The 25,036-nt window shown below is 41.8% G+C and overlaps 1 protein-coding gene across 3 annotated transcripts in view; it reads left to right on the plus strand.

The window, feature by feature from the left end:
* Nucleotides 1-629: 629 nt before the first annotated feature.
* The window catches only part of rev3l (REV3 like, DNA directed polymerase zeta catalytic subunit), a 60,346-nt gene continuing 35,939 nt past the window's right edge, over nucleotides 630-25,036 (plus strand). For all 3 annotated transcript variants that reach the window (XM_026341571.1, XM_026341572.1, XM_026341574.1), the window contains exon 1: nucleotides 630-1,279. In XM_026341571.1, coding sequence (XP_026197356.1) covers nucleotides 1,141-1,279 — 139 coding nt within the window. In that variant the 5' untranslated portion in view covers nucleotides 630-1,140. The remainder of the gene's footprint in view (nucleotides 1,280-25,036) is intronic.

Here is a 25,036-nt window from a genome sequence, read left to right on the forward strand (position 1 = left end):
GATCTCATTGTGCTGAATAGTAACTTCACTTTGTTTAGAGAAATAAGAGCCCTCCACTTTGAAACACCTTATTGTATTAAGACAGGAGTTTACTTTAGTGTACCACTTGTTTTATGTCTCGATGCAGTGACTATGTGATTTCATTGTTTTTTGTTCTATTTTTCCAAGCGTTTGTGGGCAATTATTTTGAAAATACTACTAACCGGGTCTTTCCGGATATTGTTGCTAACTTCATGAATATATTGATTTGCACAATTTACAGTAAAACGACGTCCGAAGACAGCGTATGATTAAACGAATCTGTACAAACAGGCGGACGTTTTTTAGCTAATATGTCGAATACCGTCCTAGATGAACATGAGCTATCTCCTGGTGTCGAAATAAACACACACGGACAATAAGGAGGCAGCCAGGCTGCGTGTCTGCGCACTAACTTGCTCAGCGTTCCATTAAACCGCCAACTGTGCGTCCAAACCTGCCGGCCATAAACAACTGGGCCAGATGTGAGCCTTTTCAAAATAAAAGCTCACTTTACCTCTGGCGATTTGTGTCATCGCGCTCGCGTAGGCTTCAACGACTTTTATTGTGAAAACGCTGGCCGGAAGTCTTCGTCTTTTGCATTCTGACATCTTGGCAGTCGCTCGTCGGCGAGCTAACGCGGGCTACCCCGTTATGGAAGAAGAAGGGGCACGAGTGAGGACCTGTGTGATAAAACGGGGCTGGCCGGGACTAGTTCTGCTGCGTGACTTGGAAAGATAACGCTACATACCGGAAGCCCGGGGAACGTCTTCCTGGCCGAAAACAAATACACCGTAGAGAGCAAAAATCACGGAGACAGACACAGTTACACGTCCAACATGGACCCGACAGCTGCGGATCGACGGATAATTACCCGCCGCCGTCGAGTTTAGCTTTTGGCGACCTTCGCTGGACGTCGGCGTCGGCGGCACCTCGGAGGGAGAAGCCACGGGAATCTTCGCGTTTTTTTTCATGGGACACAAACGGGCTTCCCTTCCACTTTGTCGTTGTTTGACCGCCGTGACAGCACCCTCCTCGGCTGGTATCAACTTGCTACCGACGTCCCCGCATATGATGGACTCCTAACAATAGTTTCTTCGCTATTCTGTCGACGCAGCAGTCATGTTCGCCGTCCGCATCGTCTCCGCAGACTACTATCTGGCGAGTCCCATAAAGACCCTGGACGTGTGCTACTCTGAATTCAGGGAGCGCGACGTGAAGAAAGTGCCGGTGGTGCGGATCTTTGGAGCGACACCCACAGGTTAGTCTCCTCTTTATGGCTGTTTGTGTCGTGAAGCTAACGGGAACGGCGGCCGCATGTTAACGTTACTCGGCGGTGGCTGCTGTTTTTGACACCGTTCAGGAGGAAAGGGTGACGGCTGTGGCGTGCAGCAGGACGGCAGGGAGATGGCCAGGGTGTTGACACAGCGTACAAAGGCGGCGTGCACCGCTGTGTCTCTACACACGGTGTGCATGCAGCGGTGGGAGTCCTGTGCTTCCCCCACTCCGCGCTCCCTCCTCGCAGCACTCGGCTTTGTTTTCCCTGCCGTGCTCCATCATGGCAGTGTGCTGGCAGACGCCTTTGCTTTCCAGGGCTCCACTTGTGCCTGTGTTTGCCACGTGTGCCGTCCACGGACAGATTTGCTACTTTGCTTGTATTTATTGTGCTTATAACAACCTGTGGAGTGACGACGGGCTAGACTAAGATATGCTGCCGCCTTTTGTAGCTGTTTAACTTGTGACAACAATAAGAGAGAACAATAGTTACACTGCAGTATGTCCACAATACAGTGAAATGGAATCATGCAGAGAATCAGGTTACTGTTGTATGAGAACACATTACATTAATATGCAGGCTGCAGGAGTGAGGCAGTCAATGAAAACACAATCCTACACTGTGTGGAAATGAAATGCACCATGCATATTGACATTATTGACAAAACCTATATATGGAGGGTGGTATTGATTGATTATTGCTGCTGTTAGGAGAGACTACACTAAAGCGTGTTTTCTCTGGGCACTGGCAAATACCTTGCTCTCTAATAAAGCCATTATAGCCCAGCACTCTGGGCAGCTTAATCCCCACCCTGCAAAACAATAGAATGATTTCCTGCACAATGGCACAGCATTAGCACCCGTGCCAAATCCTCTTGTGACCACCCTACCCCCTCAACTGTTTTCGACAGGTGAAATCACCATTGATGTATGGTGACTGTATATTTTTAGCAAGATTAATCCCTAGTGGGAAAAAATGGCAGTCACAATTACCCCCCACCCCCCAATTCTGTGTTTGTGCTCCTTTGCAGGGCCCCGGAGCAGTGTCCAACAGGATGTACGTCACTAAGGATTAAAGGCTTTTAGAGCAGAGGAATGAAGGACATTGGTTCAGGGTTAGGAAGTCGGGTCTAATTTGGTTCTGTCATAAACCTGCAGATTTAAGTACCGTATGGCTGTGTCTGACTTGAGGTGCAGCACACACTGCAGCAGATGCGGTAGCTTTTCAGCTGAATGTATGTAGTGCAGCAATCCATCAACTGATTCAAGCATAATAAAGCCAATTACCATAGCATTGCATTTAGGCTCCTGCCTTATTAAACTAATCCAGAGGCTGTTTTCTTGTTTTGGTCAGACTTGGAGACAAGCAGTTTATATGATTTATAACTGTTTCTTTACTGTCACAAGAAAAGTACCTCTATCCTTACCTGTAAATATGCCTTTAATATGATCTGACGTCTAAGTTCCAATTACTAACGAAACCTTATTATTTCAACCAATAACACCTACAGTTTTCTGTAATTGTCATCATCCATGTTCAATATGTCAGATGGGAAGAAGTGTGTGTGTCCCCTCAGCTAATAATACCAACAAATACTAATTGCATTTCAGTGTTGACTCTTGTGAATCATGCTTTGCAACAAAAAGATCTTATAATCAAGAATTGTTGATTTGCATCAAGTCACCTGAAAGTGTTCAGGTCAGTCCACCGTGTGACAAGCTGTCTGTGGAAATGATGTAGTACGACTCCAGGGCAACAACACAATGACTGTAATACATTTTTATTTATATAACTATGATAGCATTAATGTAACATCTATGATGGATCAGTTCCTTTTGTGCGTGTGAATAAACCTTTTGAGGGAGCCAATGAGCGTGATGCCAAGCTGTTAAAAAGAGTCACTACATGAAATCCAGCCATTGTTAATGTTATTAATTGCTCCTAGTGTGAAGGAGGTCTAAAAGTGTTGTTACTGTTGTAACATGCTTTTCTCCATTTGTTAATGTTTGACCTGTGCGTAGTTTGCACCCTGCCTGAAAGTCTACGCCTCTGATCCTGTCAGGATTGACTAATATTCCTGTTGTGTGGTGTTTAAAAGGATGCCAGTGTCCCACCAGGGCATTAAAAGCTTTCACTGACTGAATTCTTACACAAACACAATAGTTGTGTTCTTTCTCTGTTATTTATGTGCTTTGAATCAGACTGTGTTGTTTCAAGTTGCAGGAATGACGAAGTAGGCTGTCTTTAATTGTCTTTAATCAGTTCGACTCTCCTTTTGCTCAGTTTATGTATTGCTTGCAGTGAGCTCTGTGTTTCCAGAAATAAAATGACATCATCATCTGGATCACATTGTAACAGATACAGATCTCTGGAACAGGCCACACCTACCCAGAGCTACTTTTTAAAATATGTCCTTTTGCCATCATGGAGTTTTCTTGTCTGGCCTTACTGAAGGAGTTTACAGTTTTGCTTGATGTGTGTCAACTTTTATCTCCTCTCTGTATTTACTCTGCTCTAAGCGGTCACCAGTGCATCTGTGGCATGTGGCTCTGGCTCCAGCCCCAGGCCTTGTATTCCCTGTCCTTCCCTGACCTAAGCCGTGTGCTCCCACCAATCAGCTCAGTGTAATTTGATGCCACACTTCCTGCTCCCCCCCCCCTTTTCTTTGTCAGTATTCAGTGGTTGGCCTGCCTGTGTAGAACTCACACATGTCCATTCTCACCTATGAAATGACTGAAAGAAAAAAAAAAATCAGGCATAACTTTGTTGTGAAATGATCAGTGTGCCATTATGCAGGCCTCATCTCACACTTCTGAGAGTTGCCGTCGAGGCAGCTCCAGCTTTTGAAATTTGATGGCTTCAAGCTCCACCTGTGATGCCGATGAGTCCTGCCTACATGCACAGTGGGCCTTGAGCTTCTGTGATGCTTGGAGCCACAGCATTTTGGCTCCCTGCTCGGATGTGTGTACTTGAGTGTTTGTTGGAGTGTATGTAAGAGCAAAGAGAGAGGAAGTGCATGACCTAAATGAGGAGGCCAAACTGTGAGATTCTGGGCCCCTAAGAGGGAGATCCCTTCTTCCCCTCTACTGCTCCCACCCCCTCATGGTTTGCTTCACTCCAGGGGATACCTTAATACCATCTAAAGGAATTCCTCCGTTAATCGGATAATAGGTGGATTCAAAAAGGCTCTGTGGCTCATCAGGCAGAAGGTCATTGTCCCTTTAACTGTTTACTTTCCTCTCTCCCTGTTGGGTCAATCCAGGTCAGCTATCAGCCTCTAACTACCGCTGGAGTTGCTTCTTTATAATTACAAGATCTGTTTTCCAGTTTTCTCTAATCCTCACTATGTGATATTTTTCCTCGCAGATCGAGGCCCAGCTTTTTGTGAAGGCTTCTTAGAAGTGAGGTCAGAGGAAGGAAACATGTTTTATAGTATTTTGGGTGTGTGGACACTGAGCTTCTATTCATTTGAAGAATCATTGAATTTTCTGTATAGAATAAATGTTCCATCGTAATCTATACACTTTCTGTAGAGCATAGATATGAAAAAATAGACTTGAAATGTAAAATTATGTGTTGGCTCATGTTTACGTGTGCAGTACACAAGCTGACATACGGGCAGTGTAGGCAACTGATGAATTGATTATTTCTTTATTTGTAAGTGTATTGGTGGTTTGTTATACATGTAAAGTTTGTAGAACAAAGTTGCAGAAAAACGTGGCACAATGCTTTTGGTGTAGTGGTGATATGCAACAGGTCAGTATGTTTTTCCCTACACTGGTAAAACTAGAGCACTGGGAAGCATTTAAAATCACAGTACCTGCACACAGACCCTGTGCTGCTGGAGGAAAGGTTTGATTAGTAAAAACCTCCCAGCTGTGCTGCCTTCGTAGTATCTGGTGTCCTTTTTTTTGTCTTCAAGAAGCTGCGTGTGTTTGTGTCTGCACGCGCCGCTGCTGCTTCTTTGTCCTTGCTGCTGCTGCCGCAGCCCATTGAATGTGATTGATGGCTATAATAGCTCCCTCCAGCTCCTCAGTGGGTATCTAAAGGTGTTGCTGTTCTTCCCTAGTGTCTTTTCTGTCACCTCGGTTCGCACAGAGTAAGGTGGTAGGGTGACATTAACATCTATAGCAACTGGATGTTTGTTATTGTGCAGGCTTGACTTGGAGTATTCTTACTGTGATGTGACATTGATTCCCCAGAAGCAGAATTTCTACTCACCTGCTCATTGGCTAGTTCTTCAGAGTCTTGCCAAGGACACCAAAACAGTGGTACAATAAGGACTGTGAAACAGTCCATCTGTCCAATTCACACTGTCCTCTGAGCCAGCCCTCACTTCAAAGCTCCAGGTTCTAGAGGATCTTAATCGTTATATAGTATATTAATATTATTCGGCGAGCTGCAAGTTTGTCACAGAATTAACACATATAAACTGACGCCACATAAACATTTGAACTAAGGAACATAGTCAGTGTTGCTGCCCCTTCTCATTTTCTCATTACGTCGCGTAGCGCATTACAGCAGCTACTGGGTAGGAAGCAATTTTTCTACATTGGAAATGCTGTCACACACTGATGTTTGCATAGTTTAAGTGTGCTCAAACTAATCAATTTAGTGCAAGTAGCATCTTCACCAACATTTTAAGAGGAGATAACCTACATTAAGTAAAGAACCATTATGTTAATGTTGAGGGATTGTAGCATTTAGATACATTGCCGGAAGCTAATGCTAGCTAATCCTAGAAAAACAACTTTTGTTGGCTCCACTGGTTAACAGAGATAAATCAACTTAATGTATTGTCTGAAATTATCACTGACAGCAGGGGTTATAGAAAGCACAAAGGCAGGTGATATTAGCACAAAACTAACTCAAATAACTGCAGTTATGCAGTCCTCAGCCTCACTCTTGACAAACTCCATCATTATTATTGATCTGGTACAGGATCACAAAAACACCACTCTTGTGATTTGCAAAAATAAAAATAATATGATGATCTCCTTATAGTAGGCCACTAATGCCATAGCTCAGAAACCTGTGTACATGCCATCTCACCTGGCAGCTTTACAGGCAAGAGGCATTTTATCCAATGTAGTGCAGTCACGACACAAGTCATAGGACTAGGAGCACACCATCCACATTTGTCTGAGAGCACGTGGACACCATGAATTGTTCTGAAATGTTGTTGCTCTCTAGTAGCTACAGATGGCTTTACTAATAAGGTGATGTGTTGCAGTTTATCTACATGGTGAACCCCACTGGATAGCAGGAGATGTTCTCATCTCTTGTCACAATGGGATATGCCTCCTACCATGTGGGCCTACTGTGGGCCACTGTTTACATGGTTTGTTGTGCATCCTTCATTCTGGTAGTGTCTCATATTTTCCAAAGTAGGTTCTGTTCCGAAGAGAGAGGCCCATGTTGGCACGTGGTGCTGGGTCATTTCAGGTCTTCCACTCAGTGTTGGGCTTTTCTTCTTCCTTCCTTTCTTCCATTGTCCCAATACAGAGAGAGGAGGGGCCCCTGCTTTCTCTGCCAAGCCTGTGAGAGAGTGAGACTCCCCACTCTGCGTTTACATGAACCCAAGTAACCAGGTTACTGAGAGAAACCAGTTTTCTTGCGTAATCGGAGAACACTTTTACACTCAAGAAACCTAGTTACTGGAAATCAGAGAATACATGCAGCAAAAGAGTAATCTGACACATCTCCCACAGCTACAGTCACAGCACCCCTATTTACAGCGCAGACAGTCTGAATTAAAGACATGCACTGTAAGTAATTGATTGAAGTTGCTCCTCTCATCTGATACTAGTAGAGCAGTGAAACCCGGTTACGTGTTTCTCAAGAAAGCCGACTGTAATCCAGTTACCTGAGTGCATGTAAACGCACTGTCTGTGTTACCTCAGGGCCACTGGCACTGCTGCAGATCAAAGCCTTGTTTAAAAATAATGAAAGAATTTGGCAGGCTGAGGAAAACTGGACTTGTTGCCGGAGGGTGGTGGAGGGGTGCCTTGAACCTACATTGGTGCACCATTCAGCATGGATGTTGACGAGGCCCGTGTGCATGTACACATGCATACACACAGATAAACAAAGCAATCTATCGTTCATATGTAGCATTAGGGATGTTTTTATAAGTAACGGCGGAGTTTGCACTTTACAGCAGGGCAACACTTCTTTACATGACTTCTCCAGACACATCATCTGGAGGAGTCCTTTCATCTTAAAGTAGAATGATCTTTTAATATAAGGAAGGCGTATGGAAGTTTAATACTAATCCCCATACTAGAAAGGGTTAGCAAGACGAAAGGGCTAATAGTCAACCCCCCTTCACCGCAGCACCCCATTGTCTTTTTTAACCAAACAGCAGAAACGCTGGAAACTTTCAAATACCTGGGAGTAACCTAAGATAACGCATTCGCCTTCAGTCAGCACATCATGGATATTCAGAAAAGAAGTCACCAAAGCATGTATATCATCCATAAACTTAAAGGACTTTGAGTTGCTCCTCATCTAATACTGTTATAAAGCTTTATTCAGCCAATCCTACTGTATTGCTCCAGTTGCTTTTTTAACATCCTCCCTGTTAACAAGCCTACCAAAGTTACAAAGGTGAGCAGAATCGCTGCAAAAATAATTGGTCTTCCAACACTCAATTTAGTTGAATTAAATAGGGATTCAATCCAAATCACTGCAGAAGTCATCTCAAGGCACTTTACAGTGTAAGGAAAATATAACTGTATGCAGAATTGTATAGAAAACCCAGCCACTGTCTCTATGGGGGAGTTTTTTGGGGGGGTTGGCGGCTGTAAGGAAGCTGCAGAGAGGTATGTAAGACTGTGTCTCTGCGTCCTGGTCTCCACTCTGAGATGTCAGGGTTTAGGTCGGATGGATGCCGTCTCTTCTAATCAGCCCAGGTTTTCTCCAAATTGTCTGTGGAGCCCACATTGTTAGCGGGACACCACTTAGACATCAGTGGTTAAATGACGACATGCAGCTAAACATGTCGACACTGGTCAGATTGGGAAGGGGTCCAGAGAAAACTACAGAGTCTGACATCGTTTTAGCAAACGTGCACACGGATTCCACATTAATTTTAGTGACCTTCGATTGGCGTAATTGGGCATTATTAACTCCTGTGTAAATTATTGTCTTAGTGTATTTACGTTTATCCTCACACAGGAGTTTTAAATAGGATTTAATGTTGTCTGCTCTGGCCCCGGGAATACACTTGACTACAACTGCTGGAGTCTCTAACTTCACGTTTCTCACTATAGAGTTGCGTAATGACCAGAGTGAGTTTCTCAGCGGGTGTGTTGCTCAGTGGGGAAAATTGGTTAGAAACGTGAACCTGGTCGTGGTGAACCGTGGGCTAGTGTCTAAGGTTATTCTTCCTATGAACCATCACCCGGCTGGCCTGACTTCCCGGCTTCTCAGGAACTGTCAGTCAGAAGCTAGGTGGCGCCGCACCAGCTACTGGGACCTGACTGGCTGGCTTGTTTCCATAGTGCGATGCTGAGTTTCCATATCAGTCAGCCTCGCCTCTAATGCTGCAAATAAGTTATATTTATTACAGATATGTTTATCACCAAAGGAGGCAGAGGAGAAACTAAACATAAGACACACAAAGCAGGTCAGAGCAGGTACAAGGCTCTGAGGTGCAGGAGGGCCCGCTTTTGGAAGAAGCCTAATCCCCTCTGTCATCACGTACCTCAAGAGAACCCGCTGAGCTATGCCGTTTGCTGCACTTTGTCACTATTGTTATCGTTGGCGTTATTATGTTGTCTGTTGTACTCTCGTCATACAAGTGGATAAGAATTTTCCTTTGAGAACAAAATAGTCAAAGTTAAATGAAAGCTGAAAATTTGTGCTGTCACCCAATCAGTGACACAATAGTGGGGTTAGTGGGCATTATTGCCACTTTTTTTATGATAGCTGACCTGTTAGTCATTCCTAGAGAATGTTGATCACATCTCTCAGAAGACAAACATGCTTTGGTCTTTTGTAAGATACAACACTGGTCTTCAGAGCTTATTTGCTTAGAGAGGGTGCAGTTCTACACCTAACTTAAGTCCACTTTCGTGGTTAAAATCTGTAGAGCTGCAGCCATCTCGTTTTTGCTGCTGCTGCTGCTGCTTTAAATCAGATACTGCAGTGGGAACACAGTATTAGTATTTCATTACTTTTAATCAAGTTTTAATTTCATAGCTACGTACAGTCGGCTTGAGAGCAGGCTTTGTAAAAGTGGAGAGGGTAGGGAAATTCTGCAAGCGCAGCTCTAAAAATAGCTTGCATGTGTGTGTGTTGTGAGCTTGTGTTGGACTGGTTGTTCCTTGTGCTTAATAGGCCACTGACTCTCACACTCAACAGTTTGAGTGTCTCTAGTTACTTCCAGTGAAATCACTCTACATTTATCACCTCTCGTGTCAGAACCAAAACCTTCTATTCCTCGAGTTCTGCCTCTACCTGTTTTTTCCCTTTTGGATCCCACTTCCGTTCTCCAGCTGTATAATCAGCTCCACACACAGCAATGTCTCAGCTGCAATTTGGTGTTCTCGTCCTAATGTTAGACCGAGAGGAGGAGGGTGCGTGTGTGTGTCTTGCTTACCCAGTGGACCAGCTGAGCTGCCATCCCTTTTTCTCGTGATATGTGGTAGGATGGCAAGACACGCTGTGAATATCAAATGTCTTCTGAGCTGAGAAAAAGAAGGGCAGCCAACACTTGGACATCTCTCCTGTTATCTGATGAGAGATCACCAAGACATGGCTTTTTGTAGCATTGTGGCAACCACTCAGCTCTCCTCACACTGATTATAAAATAATCTCTCTGCAGTTTATATATAATATCAATTAATAATATCTTTTGTTTATTAAAAGATCAACATTTCAGCTTTTATTTTCAAGCTTTTCCATCATTTCCAGTATTGATCTTTTGATGACAAACCCAAATATTTTCAGTCTACAGCAAAATTAAAGGAATTGGCTTTACTGTTCTAATCATTTTGGAGAGGAGAGAATATACAGTGTCTATAAAAAATATTCACCTCCTTGTATGTTTCATCCTTTTATTGACATAAATCAATCGTGACAAAATCATTTCAGAAAAATATCTCATTAATGTCAAAGTAAGACCTTTAGAGGAGTCCAACCTTTATTGACATGAAATATTTATAATGTCAATAAAAGGATGAAACATCCAAGGGGGTGAATACTTTTTATAGGCACCGTATATCTGTTCTCTTTTTTTGTGTGTGACTCCACTTTAAGTATTATCCTTTCCTGCCTTATAGTAGATGTCTGCCCTACAGTATCCACAGTAAGAGAGGGGCTGGTTAATTCAATTTAGTTCAGTACAATGTAATTTGTGTAGCGCTAAATCACAACAGAAGTCATCTAAAGGTCCTTTAAAGAGTTTGAGAGTTATATTCTTTTTGGACGTGAATAATGGCAGGTACTAGTCAAAATTATCAAGTATGTTGCATTATTTTATATTTTGAATATTTTTTTACCCTGTATAGACAATACCATAGTTCACTGCTCACCATTTTAAAGACAAGAAAATTACTGTTGTGCAGCTCGAACGATTATTGGTGATGACACAATATCATAATGCCTGTGAGATGCCAGATTTTTTTATTCAACGCGACTTACCAGGTACAAGGCAAAGACAGGGTAGGCGTTAGGAGGTCTTGCCTAGGGATCCCTACTGGAGGTAGACAGGGGATTTACACCCCAGTCTACCACATGGAGGGTGGTGATCGAGTATCCAGCTGCTCCAGCTTGCAGTTTTGTGACTTGTGGCATTGTGACTGCGATTAGATGAATTGTGCAGCACTAGTTTGATCATACAACACTCACCCAGATTAAAAGTTAAGAGATTTTAATATCAGATTTTTAGACTGATCAGAATGCGGCATTGCACTCTTACAGCACTCTGTTAATTTAAATGCACTCGGATAACCAGGTTTCTGGAGTAATCTGAGAGAGTTTATATAAATGTATCACTTTATTTGCACTAAAGAAATCCCTGTGTTGCTTTCAGTTGTAGTTGGATTTTGGAATGAAGCATCCAGAAGTGATGTCACTGTAAGATTGCCAGGTTTTGTGCTATCATGCCTGTGTTTGGCAAAGGTCACTACAGAGAATTTGTTTTAAGTGTGTGTGTATGTGTGTGTGTGCGCGCATTTGTTTGTTCATGTTGGTTAAATTTTGTTCAAATACTACTCATGTGAGGAGGTTTTGGCCTTATGGGGACGTTATGGGGACATTATGGAATGCATTATGTCAATGAGTGTCCTCACAGCTATAGCATGAGAAGTGTGTGTGTGTCCCAGTAGCTGCAGGCACCCTGAGGATTTCCCCTCTGCTGGTCACAGTCTGTGGCTCTTTGTCTTCTCCCTCTCGTCTGTTTCTCTGCTGTACTCAACCTCCACTCATCCTCCCCTCCTTCTTCTCCTCCCCCTCTCCTGCTGTCATCTACATTCCTTTGTTTTCCTCGAAATGCTGTTCTAGTTTCAAGCATTTCACTTTCTCTCTCTGAGTCACAACAGCATTTTCTTTCCTCATCCTCTTCTCCCTCTCGCTCTTGATTTCCCTCCCCCTCTGTCCTCTTCTTGTCCTGGTCTTCCTCTTTGGTAGAGCTGTGGCATAGCCAGTAGAAAGGGAGAATTTAGAACTGGGAGTCACTGTGGTCTTTCCCCTTACCCTGTCGACTTCATCTGTCCCTACTTGCTGATCCCTTTACTTAAAGTTACACATACTCTTTAAATCCAACCTCCACACCCACCTCTTTTTCTTATCTTGTAGTTCCCCACACACACACACACATTAGTGAAGGCAAATTAAGAGGGGGTGGAAGTAACTGGACAGGTCCTTTTGTGGGGCTGGGGTTCTGCAGGGCTTATTCAGTCCAGTATTCAATTCTTGTCCCTTAAGCCTTCCTGATGAGCGTAGACATCACTCTTTTATATAAAGCTCTGTTTGAAGTTCAGTTTTTTCTTATATAAGATGATTTTGGAAGAAAGTGAGGGAAAAAAGGTTCAAACGTTTTCTTTCCTTTGTCCAATTAGTACCTTGTATGTTGGTGAGAAACAAATTATAGTGTAGGGCTATCACAAACTAATGCCCAGGTGCCCGATTCACTCCCTGTAGTTTGGTAGTCAGAACAGACAGTAGTTTGAAAAACTGTTTTCGACTCGTCTTAAAATAGGACTTTACGTGACCATCATTCAGGTGAAGCTCCTGGAACAGCCAGTGGTACTCACTGTGATCTCTTCCTGAGGTTCTCATGTATCCACACAAATCTCAGTATCCCTGTGTCCAGCGTATGCGAAAACAGCCTCTGTCCCTCCGTCAGTCAAAACCAGAGCAGGTGCTCCACTTATACATTTTCTATACAGATGTTGCAATAAATGAGGCATGTTTAGGCAGGCAAATGTTTAAATAGCAGCCTACATGCCCTGCACTGATGCGTCCCATATTTCTGCACAGCACTTTGGTTAAAAAGTCCTGCTTCTTTTCTCTCTCTTTCTCTCTTTGCCTTTGTCTCCCAGAGAAGTTCAGCTGAGGTTATTTGAGAAGAAAGTGTCCTAGTTCACAGGGTTCGTCCTGTAAACTCTCAGACTGCTAATTACACTCTTACTGGATGTACTGCTCTTTTTTTTTCCTTTTTTTTTTTCTTCAGCGCCTCTCTTTGATTGTTCCCTCTCCCTTTCCCTCCAGCCCAGACACTTGCATTTTCTCTCTTCCTTTTCTCAGTTTGTCTCCTCTCATGCTTTTCAATTCCATCTGTCTCTCTTCTCTTTCTGCTGCAGTGAAAAGCCATCCTGTCGTATTTCTCTCCAGACCCATTGCTTCTATCTCTTTGCAGCTGTTTTGTTCCAAAACTCTTGTTGTCATACTTAGGGTCTGATATCACTCTAGCAGAGGTGAAATGTGGAGGGGATGCCAAAAAATAGCAGGTGGAGATGAGGATGTAGCTAAAAGGTTTTATTCACCTTTTTCCAGATGCCAGATTTTTTTAAATGCTGGGTGGATATTGATATTAAGAGGAGGTAAAGAAATACAATACACAAGCTGTGATTTTAAGAGTTTGCTTTGCAGTCCACATGACGTCCCTTAGTCACAAGCAAACTGTCTTTCTTTATACCCCTCTCCCAGCCACTCCTGTGTCTTTACATTGATTGTGGGTTAGTCATAGCTTGCCTGTCCTTCCTTGACTCCTGCTCAGGTGACTGGAGACATGCATGCTTTGATCCCTTTGACATTATCTGATTTTTGTTTCGTTTTTTTATCCCAGAAAAGTATGCATGCTCATTCTCAACACTGACATGCTTTACTCATTTTGCTCTCACTCATTCAAGCCTGAGAGTTACACAGCCACAGGCTTCCATTACTGGCTGCAGACCAGCTCTGCTGAAACTAGACTGAAGTGTCTTGCTTGAAAACATCTTGGCATTTGCTGAACAGTGGAAGGGTAAACACTGAAACAATGCCAAGTTTATACTTTCATCCTTCAATGGAAAACTTTGTTTCCTGCTTGTTTCATAGAGAAAAAATTATGCCAGTAAAAACATTTCAAAGCAACAAGTTTCTAACCTAGAAGACCCACAGGAGCTTCTCCTGAATTAAAGCCCCTACAGGCAGCAGAGCATCTGAGCAGTGTAGAGCGCAAGCATTGGATTTATTGCTATCTTTCCACTCATATTTTGTCTTAATACAGAGTATAGTGCTTTGTTAAGCTTCTTGATCATGAGAAATGCAGCAGCACTTATGGACTGGTTCTATAGTGGCCTTCATCCTAAAGCTTCAACACAAATAAAGGATTATATGAAGGGTAAGGCTCCAGAATAAATACATAAATAGTATAATTTAAAATGAAAGATTCACATTTGTGAAACAGATGTAAGCCTACGGTTTAAGCTACATTCAGATTTCCCTTTTTTGGGAAATGGGTGAGATGATGTGTAAGACTCATGAGTCTGTTCTCCTTTCATTGGACGATCATTTACAAGTCTTGTAGCCGTGTGATGTTATGCATCTTCATCACTATTTGATTTCGTTTTGATTATCTCTTGAGTTGTCTTGCTTCTCATTCAATGCTGACCCAGCTGACTCAGACCTGTTGAGTCTGCTGCCTCCATTCTCACTCTATTCTCACCAGACACACATATATACAGGATTCTTAACAAGAATGAGTGGCAGAAACATCACCCGGCCCAACCACAGCATAGGCAGCAGCCAACCTATATTTCAGTGTTCATATTTATGAAGATTGATGTATCTTCGCTTTGTCTGCTTAACTTAGGCCTGGCATCAAGCACCCTCCAAGTCACCATCTGGCCAGCCTTATCCTGTCTGCTCAGATGACTGGCTCTTCTGTGCAGTCTGTCTTCTTGGCCAGGGAGATGCTGGGGATAGCTGGCATGGAGGTGCATCCATGCCTGTCCTCCAGCAGGCACAGCTTGAGCAAGGGACATGCTGCTACAAAGTGGTCATTAAGGAATAAATGGAGAGCTGAATCTGTTCTCGGTCATGAAACTGGAGTGGCGGAACAATGGTTTGAGTACCATTTAATGAAATTATGAACTTTTACTGTCAGAAGCCAAAGGTGTGAGAATACTTTCAGTACCTAGCCGCCACAAGGCCTGTTCATTTGTCCATTTGTTTTAGAGGTCCTTTATTTGGATATAAAAGTGTAAAAGTGGTGTAAAAGTTAATGTTAGTATTTGTATAATTACAGTCAACCTCATTCCTTTATTTTTAGCCAACTAAAACTGCACATTTTAGTCTCATCTTTTCAAAGAGTGCATTAATGTGAAAAATTATGAGTCGTTGCGGATGAAAAAATACATAGATTTCTGAAACTCAATCAAGTTGTTGGAGAACTTTTTTTTTTCCAGTTGACTATATTTTGTCGCACTACACATTTAGTTACATAAATCAAACATTGCTGTGTACAGTGTAGGACATCCACCAACTTATATGGGAATAACCAGGCTGGGATGTCATCTCATCTCTGCTCCTGGCTTGTTGCTCAGGCTTCCAGCCAGGAGAAGCCTGGCTATAGGGCAGGAGGGAGAGGCCCACCTGTCCAGTCAACACAGCCCAAACACAGTCAGAAAGACAGTTTCAGGCTTTGACACCTTCACAGCACCTCTTCCTACTACTAAGCCATAAATGCACAGCCCATTGGGAAAATTGCTATTTATCTATGCTGAGACACAAAATATATTGTACATTATTAACATTTTCTTCAGAAGTTGGAATAAATAGCCAGTGGTCAGGAGATCTTGTTGTTGGAGGTGTTGTATTACAGTAGAGTTGCTAGTGTCAGTCCATGTGTTACAGTAGTCACACATGGACCGACACCCTGAACATGTCTGGACCCGGATTTTATCATGCTGTGCACATGTAATGTCAGAGTGACCCCCTGGTAATCAAACATTATAGTATTTCCCTGAGTGGGATGTCACCCAGACTTTCTCCGGCTGTGTTCTGCATGTGAATGCACAACTCTGCACAATGTCTGGACCTGATCCTCCACAAATGGTCCGAATTGTAAATGTGAAAACTGCTTAAGTTACATTCAGAATGCTGTCAGTTACTGTTTTTCACCTGTTAACATTGAAAAACTGGGCTAACTTGTGGAGAGGGTTCAGCTACTACTAACCTGACTGTGTGAAGTGAGGTTTTTTGCTAAACTATGTTTCAGAAGTCAAGAATTAACTTTTTTTGGGGCTTTTTTGTCTTTATTCAATAGGGTAAATAAGTAGATAGACAGAAAACATGGTGGAAGACCATTCAAGTTGAATTTGTACCGTGTACACTGTGATTACTTGTCATATGTTGTGCTGTTACATGGCATTCCACTATCAGTCATACTCATCATAAGTGCTCATAAGAGTAAACTCAACATGTAGGACAGTGTTGTTAGAAGTCCTTGAAGTAGTCAGAAAAGTGGTCAGTTTGACTTGAGGTGAGGGGACAAACATTTTGTGTGTGACATGATTGAAAACTGACCCAGTGGCCCTTTAGGTAGGATTGTTAATAATGCTCCATTAGGCACGTGACAAGGTGCATATTAAACGCAAAATGCAAGAAAGCCTGCTAGCATTGTGGCAGGTGTGTCCATTGCCTGAATGGGTCATTTGACACCAATCCAACCACATCCTATAAAAATGATAATATATAATGAAGTAAAATATTTGCATACCAAAACTGTGACATTTAAACACAGAATTGTTGCATTTGACTACATATGACAGCAGCTGTACCGTGTGGTGGAGACTAGTCCACAGCACCTGTAAAAGTGTCAGAGAGCAGAAATGCAGAAATGGGAATATGATCATATTGATTGTTGCAGACAGTGGGCAGTCACCCACAGAGGAGCTTGTGTGCAGTCCTCCAGAGGAAGCATGTTCAGCCCTCAAATTCTGATCAAAGCATTAGTGGCTGGCTAGTGAGAGATTTTTAATATGAAGTAAAAGCAGGAAGTGTTGTATAATACTGGTGGTCCAGTGAAGAGAGCACAATGTACATGAAATGTGACTCTTGTTGTTGTTTCCCCCCCCCTCAGGCTCTGTGAAATCTGTTCAGATGAGTCACTCACAGGATTTTAAATGCTCCAGAAATGCCCTGTTTTTATGAGTAGAAGTGTGCCTGCGTGTGCATGCATGTGTAATTTTGCCATATATTCAGGTGTAAGTGAGGTGAGGTGTAAAGTGGGAAGTTGTGAATACATGTCTGCTCTGGCAAAAAAGCCTTCTCTAGGCAGCCAGAAAGAAAGAATCGTCCTTTAATTCAACATCATGATCAAATATCTGCACTATTTTAATAAGACTTGGCAAATCCTTTTTGCCACAGCAGCAGATGTAGCAGATGGATAATTTCATCTGTATTCCTAACAGTATCACTACAAAGTATCCCAGGATTTGCCTTTGAGCTACATCACGCCCCCAGATTTAATCCAATATGCAGGGACTCTTATTTATGCTTTTAAGACGACTTATTATATTCTTTCTTTATGGCTAAAGTTAGCAGCCGACCAGCTGCTGCTATGTACTGCGTTCAGGTACAGAGTAGGTTTGCAAAGGCATTTCACTGTATAATAACCATTTAAAAAAAAAAATCACATTTTTATGTTATTATTGGTTTTGGTGGGGGTGGAGATGGTAGTAGCAGTAGAAGTTACAAGGACTGTTAAATAAATGAAAGCACAAGTAGAGGAAGTAATCACATCCTTGAAGTAGAAGTACTAAAATGCACTCCAAACCTGCTACAATTTAAAATGTTAAGTAAAATTAAATGTTTTCACAATTATACACTTTAGGAAGTGACAAGTAAAAGTACTCAGTGTAGAAAATCTAGTCTTATTTTACTTTTGTACTATACTATCTCATGCATTAATGTAAAAGCAGTGCTTTAGTGTCGCAGGTTGATCTTGAACTATTTTGTTTCCCACTATTTTAATTATGAATTAATCTACACATTGTTTCTTCCATTAGTTGATTGTTTGGTTTGTGAAAATTTTAAACATAGTAAAAAATGCTATCAAAAGTTCTCTTACCATTTATTAAAGTAGCTGACAATTTAGTGGAGATATGTGACAGTGCTGACTGATTCTGAATGTATGTTTCACTCACACACACTTACTTTAGGTGCGAAATATTTTCAGTAGTGCATTTTATGATCAACATTAAATATTCACATTTATTTATTGTTGATTAGGTTAAATAGGACACCCTTTGGGCAAAGATGTTTGATGTGTGTCCTCCTTTTGCAGCCACCTTGCATCCACATTTGTTGCAAACTAGATATCTGAACATCTCACAACTATCAGCTTTAAAACTTAGATTTGTATTTTTAGTGAGGAAACCTCATAAGTTATTAGCCCTGGGACTGGGTTTTGGAAGGAGACTGTAGAGGAAGTGATTGGCTTACTTATACCACAGAGCAACAAGCCAGTCATTAACAGTTAGTCATGTGCAGTCAGTGCACAGCAGGCTGCAGTGTTTTTTAGAGGGATGCACTAGGACTGTGTCAGACACAATCTGCAGAGGTTTGTGGGTGAGCTTGCAAGATTATACTGTTTGGTGCGACACCCATATGACAGGCTTTATTGTGCACTGTATTTCTGGCAAAAATCTATTAACAAAACACGGCATTTAGAGTATTGTATAGGGTAGCTGTTTATCTCTGCCACCATGGTCAGGCTTTGATGTGAGCATGCAGTGTTGGTCTGTTACTAGTGTATAAAGCAGTGACCATGAGGTCATCTTTAACTTTCATTCATATGTGGACTGTTTGTCTTTAGATTCTATTGTTTCTCCTCAGCACCATTTTAATAACGGAGCACATGATGAGAATGAAACCATTAGCAAAAAGTGTGATTTAGAGGGTTGTCACCCTCCTATGTTCAGCTCTCATCCTCTTACTGCAGTCATTCTGCTCTCAACTCGCACACAGGAGCTTTTAACCAGTGTGCAGTGATGTATATTCCTGTCTATAACTTGAGCACTGATGTAATACTCATCACTCTACTCAGCAACCTAATATGGTAGCTCTGCTCCACTAACATTTACTGAAATCCATTTGGAATGAACCCAACCTTATGTAGGTACATACCCGCACAGATTGCCATCATTTAACTCATTAGAACAGTGGCTGAGAACATGAAGGATTGTGCCCGTGATGGCACAGTAGCTATTGATTGGCTGGTCTGCAGCCAATCGGTCTCTGTAGAATTGACTAGATTTATACAGTACATTTGCTGCACACAAAACACACACGCTTCCAGTTTCACAGACAGGCTAACGTGGGTGGTGTATGTTTTGATTTTTTTTCTGTGTAGCCATATGTTTTCTAGACCACCACCAATATCTGAGAAAGGGATGTTTCTAGAAGAGCTGTATTAGGATTAATAATGGAAACATTGGAATTGCTTCTCAGGATTTGCCAATCCTAATGGCAACCAAAGGTCTAGCAGTACGGCAAGAGAACTGTTATTCTGAGATATACTGATACTCAGAATAAGAGAGACGACGTCTGTAAATACTTGAAACAGATCTGTAGTTATACACTGCCCAAAAATGAAAAGAACACTTTTTAATCAGGGTTTAGCATCAAATCAGTTAAACTTCTGGGATATTAATCTGGTCAGTTAAGTAGCAGAAGGGGTTGATTTAGCTGCTTTGGTGTTAAAATCAACAATAGGTCAACTAGAGGGGCAACAATGAGACAACCCCCAAAACAAAAATGGTTTTACTGACATTTTTTCTCTCCCAACAGAGGTTGAACAAACAGTCCAACTCTTCCAGGATGTCGCATCAGTACATGCAATTGTCAGAAGGTTTGCCATTGTGTCAAAAGCACGGAAAAGGTTCCAGGAGTAAGGACAGTTATTCTAGGACAGCTGGACAGGGCCATATAAGGTTCTAAAACCCATCAACAGTCTGTATCTGCCCCATTTATTTAATATTTAATATTATATTTAATATTGGCTGAGCAATATTAATTTGATTAATTAATTTTTAGTTTTTTAAATGATTTGAAAAATACCTTGTGTTAACAGTAAGTATATCTGTGTAGACCTATCATGTCTTTCTGTGTGGGCTTTACATTAACTAAGTAACACTGTTGCCATAGGTGTAGTGTAAGCAGACAGCAGAACAGGAACCAGCAGCAGTACACACCTGTGAGCCCAGTAGCCCATTAGAATAGGTTGGCTTTAGTATTTTTTATTTTTGCATTTTTTTGCACAGCTTTAATCTTATCCGTTACAGTGTTTACTATATGTAGAAGGGCAACAGCCTACCTAGTGACATCTGTCTCTGGTTGACATTACAGATAAAACCAAGCATTCAAGACTGAATGAAATTGTTCATACCAGTCTTCAGCTGGTCACTCAGTCATCTGTGTCGGAGAAGGACTGATGTGAGCTACACACTTTCACTAAACTGACAAAGTTTGACTACTGTCCATTTATTCTCTCAACTCTCTAAACGTGTGTGTTACCTGTACATTTACATGAATTGCCCCATGGTTTGGTTTTCTCTTTTTCTACCATCACCATGGATATGAGCAGTGAACACATACAGTATTGTTTTATTCTGACTTTCCTCTCAAAAGACAGTGGAAGTGCTCACATTGCTCTCTCTGAGTCTTTTTAATTAATGCCAACGCTGGTTTTATTAACATCTTCATCACTCTTCCCTGTAGCAGCTGTCTGAGTACAGAGGGAGGCTGACTGCTGCTCCTCCTAGTCTATGACAATAGAAGTGGAAAAATTGACTCGATGTACTATGCACAGTATATAGCATATAGCACACACTGTAAGGGACTGTTGTGCCTAAATGCATTTTTTGCTATTTTTTTTAGTATAGTGAATCGGTCATGTTTGTGGCTGCAGCCAGTGGACTATGTTGACTAAGTAGCTGCCCCTTAACGTTTTAATAGATATGGCACTAGTGCACGCTTTAGGTCTTCCATGTTTCAAAAGTGCCTAATAGCACTTGGTGTTCCAAATTGTTTTTGATTTAATAATGTCCTGCACCAACAAAGCAAAAACAAAAAAACGGTGTATGAACTGAACTGTGGATTTGTAGGATTGTTACAACCCTAAAGTGGCGTAATGCATGTAGTAGGTATGAACATTTGCTACTTGAACAAAATCTGCAGATAGACTGCATGCTTGACTGTTTTACCAGCTCCTGAGCAGGGACAGAAACCTTTTGTCCCACAGCACCATCACTGATCACTGCAGGATTCATTGTTTTTAAACCACAAATTTAATTTGATACCCCTGTGTGATCTCATTTTTACACAGCAGTGATTGTGACTTGTTTGCATGAGCAATGAAGAACAGCCAAAAGATGATGAATGGCATTTATTGTCTGTCCAAAACTGTGTTGGATTAACGTCTGGTGACAGAGTGGGGGAAAATGTGATTCCTATTTTACTGAAGATTGATTAGCCATGATCACTGACAGACTCGAACATTTGCAAGGGAGTGGGACTATTTTTCTAAAAAGAGTTTGCAGTCTGAAAACTGGAATTGAAGCTTTAACATATGTCTGGTTAGCAGGCAGAGTTGTTGCCAGAGGAAGAAGTTAGCAGCATGACTAATGAATAGTGGAGTATGAATCGAGGCTTATTTTCCTGTGTGAACCAGAACCACAAAGTGTAGTGGCTGAATCTAAACCAAATGAGTATATTGTGTTTAATGTCCGAAACTGACTCGAAACCAATGCAGTTGAATTTTTGTGGTTTTTAGCCACCTCATCATTTAAAAATTTAGTACTTTAAATTATATAACATGTTTTCATGTTGTTCAAAACATTTCCAAGTGAAACTTATGCTACAAGTGCAAGTAAGCCTGTTAGTCCTTCTTTATAGACCTCTACCTGATCCCTAATAAGCTTTCCAAATTTCTGTCCAAACCCTCATATACAGATGGGTCCTGCTGGGTTTAGTTTTTGTATCCACACATTAGAGAACCAGTGTTGGCTTACAATTATGTGACCATAAGTGAGTATATTGCTAGAAGACACACAGCCACTATTACTCAAAATGTAAATAAACTCACTCACTGTTTTAATTACAACCTCGATTACACTTTACAGTGTAAGGATTAAGACCTTACAGAGTATAATTATGTAAGAAATGATATAGAAAACTCAACAATCCCATTTGAGCAAGCTTTAGGCAACAGTGGAGAGGAACAACTCCCTTTAGACAAAGAAACCTCCAGCAGAACCAGGCTCATGGTGGACGGCCATCTGCCTCCACTGGTTGGGGTAAGAGGAAAAAAACAGCAGAGCAAAACAACAAGCAGCAAAAACATTGGGCAGGTCAACTGGAATCTGGAGATATACAGCTCCAGGCCGAAGATACCTGCAGAAAAGTAAAGAGAGAGGGAGACAGCAGAGAAAATGCTGCAGCCAGAGTTCTGACTGGAATTAGCAAGAGAGATCATATTTCTCCTACGTTCTTCTCTCCATTGACTCCCTGTAAAATCCAGAACAGAATTTAAAATTCTTCTTCTCACATATAAAGCACTTAATAATCAAGCTCCATCTTATCTTAAAGATTTTTCCAGCAGAACTCTTCGTCAGACTGCAGGTTTACTTGTGGTTCCTAGAGTTTCCAAATGTAGAATGGGAGGCAGAGTCTTCAGCTATCAAGCTCTGCTCCTGTGGAACCAGCTCCCAGTTCAGATTCGGGACTAGACTTAAAACTTTCCTTTTTTATAAAGCTTATAGTTAGAGATGGATCAGGTGACTCTGAACCATCTCTTAGTCATGCTGCTATAGGTCAGTCTGCTGGGGGACCTCTACTGATACACTGAGCTCCATATCCTCTCTCCTCTCTATCTATTCAAATTCTACCATTGCATTTCTTCTCTCTCCCGTAGTTTTGCAGGTCCTCCTCTCTTCCTCCCTCTCTCTGTAGTTTTCTGCAGGTATTGAACTGAATTGACTCTGCAAGTTGGTTAAGCTATGTGAAAATTTGAATTAGCCTCAGACTGTAGGTTTTAGTGCAGCCAGCTGCAGATTTTGTGAAGCCTTGAATGCTAAAAAGTCAGAAATACAAAGACCTTTACCCCAAATTTCCAACACACAAGTATTCAGACACATCTAAACAGAAACATGTGTTCAGAGCTTCCTCCACCCTGTGTTTGGGCATCACTGTCATTAGAAATAAGTGTAAGACAAAATGGCTTCAAAGTAGACTCTATCTAAAGTGTGTTTTTATTAGGAATTGATTTTTGAGCATACATATAATATGATAGAGCTCATAGTGAAAAATATATGACAGACAGACAGAGCTACAATGTGTGATGTCTTAAATAAGGGCGGTCTGTATAGCCTAGAAACTTAATCACAATATTTTACAATCATTTTGCGGCATAATGACATGACAGTAGTGCAGTTGAACAATATTTTCAGCAGACGCAAGCAACACACTCGGTGTTGCCTCACACTGAGTGTGTTTGCTTTTTGACATGGTCAAATACCAAAACAAATAAACCGATCAAGTAACTAAAATTTGAATATGAATGAAACATTCACAGAATGTGAATGACAGTTTCAATTGGCATTGTGCCAGTCCTTGACCATGCTTGTTCTGTTTGTATTATACATTGTAGCACATATGCAAACGTATCATCTCAAACCTGTGATGTCAGTATCACAATATGATTAAAATATGGCACATCCCTAATTTTAAACTCAGCTCAACATGCTAACTGTAGGCTGGCTGCTTGGCTGAGCTTTCTGACTGCCTCACTAGTGACCTGGGCTGCTCAAGACATGGAGAGAGGCACTTGACAGAGTGGATCTCCTCTGCTTCTTCCCTCAGAGATCAGATCTTGAAGCTGTCACAGCCCCTCCCTACCTCATTCACAAATCTTCTCACAGGAAGCTAGGCAGGCAATCGTAGACGAGAGGTCCAAACAGCCAGAGGTGCAGTGGCTTCTGATAGTAATGTGGCACTTTTGCACAATTTGCTGTTGTAGATTTAGTTTTAAGTTAAAACAGTTGCCATTTTTTCAAAACACAACAAATCAAGCAATTCAAAGATTCACAGTGGTTTTTCTTTTTTGTCCAGCCCTGATTCATTAGTTTGTTTTTCAAAACACTTCTGTAGAACTGCAACTCAAAAACTATGTCTATGTGTGTGTGTGTGTGTGTGTGTGTGTGTGTGGGGGGGGGGGGGGGGGGGGGGGGTCAATATGTGAGTAAAATCTTCTGTCCACTTTCTTTTGTTGTTAATTCTGCCCTGTTTTCTCTGATGCACACACACTTTGTCTTTTTCTGCACCCTGACCAGCTGGGTGGAAAGAATCACTTGTTTATCTCTCCCGCTGTCTGTCAGGGGCTTTTGCTTTTGCCTGCGCCGTTGCCTAGCGACTGCAGCAGAAGCCAGCATTGGCTGCTCTTGGAGTGAGTTGGTGTGTGTTTGTGTGTGTTTGTGCTAGAGAAAGAGGCCATGTTGACAAGGCAGGCTGAGGACAGACAGACGCGTGCTGTCCTCACTGCTCCCTCACTGCTGGAGTGGCTGCCCGCCTTTGTGTAGCTCACAGTGGAGTCCCACACAGACACACTTTGGCCTTGTTCAATGGAGACACAAATACATACTGCAGACTAGACTGACTCCCACTGTCTCTTCTTCTTGTAATCTGTGATTGCAAATACTGAATGTATTTGGTTAATCATTCGCATAAAAAGTGTAAAGTTAAAATTAAAAATGTGGATAAATCCGTGACTGTGTGCATTCACTTGCAACATGAGTGGCTTATGCTAGTACGAGTACTTCCAATATGATGAACTGTACAATATGACAACCTTCCTTTTCTTTGCAGCATTTAAACAGCCTTTACATGCAGAATCAGACAGGACGATAGCGGTAACTAAACCATTTGAGGTGCAGCAAAACACATGTAGCCCTGTGTAGTCATGAAGAATCCAGGATTTCAGTGTTTGGTTAAAGAGAGTCATATTATGCTTTTTGTGTTCTTGCGTTACATATATACTTGTGTAAAGTTGGATTCCTATGTTAAACATGGTGAACATGTGTTTGCATGCTGGCTGGTAGAATAATGCTGGTGTGGAAGACCAGAACTGGTCATCCGCTTTGGCTTCTTTAGCCAGTAAGTGCACCATCCCGACCACCTCTCAGGTTAGCTGCCACCCCTCTGCTCATGGCTAGTGCTAGTTGGAGTGTTCATGCAGAACTTATGTCTCTT

This window comes from Anabas testudineus, chromosome 24 (assembly GCF_900324465.2).
Source record: "Anabas testudineus chromosome 24, fAnaTes1.2, whole genome shotgun sequence".
Taxonomy (NCBI): Eukaryota; Metazoa; Chordata; class Actinopteri; order Anabantiformes; family Anabantidae; genus Anabas; species Anabas testudineus.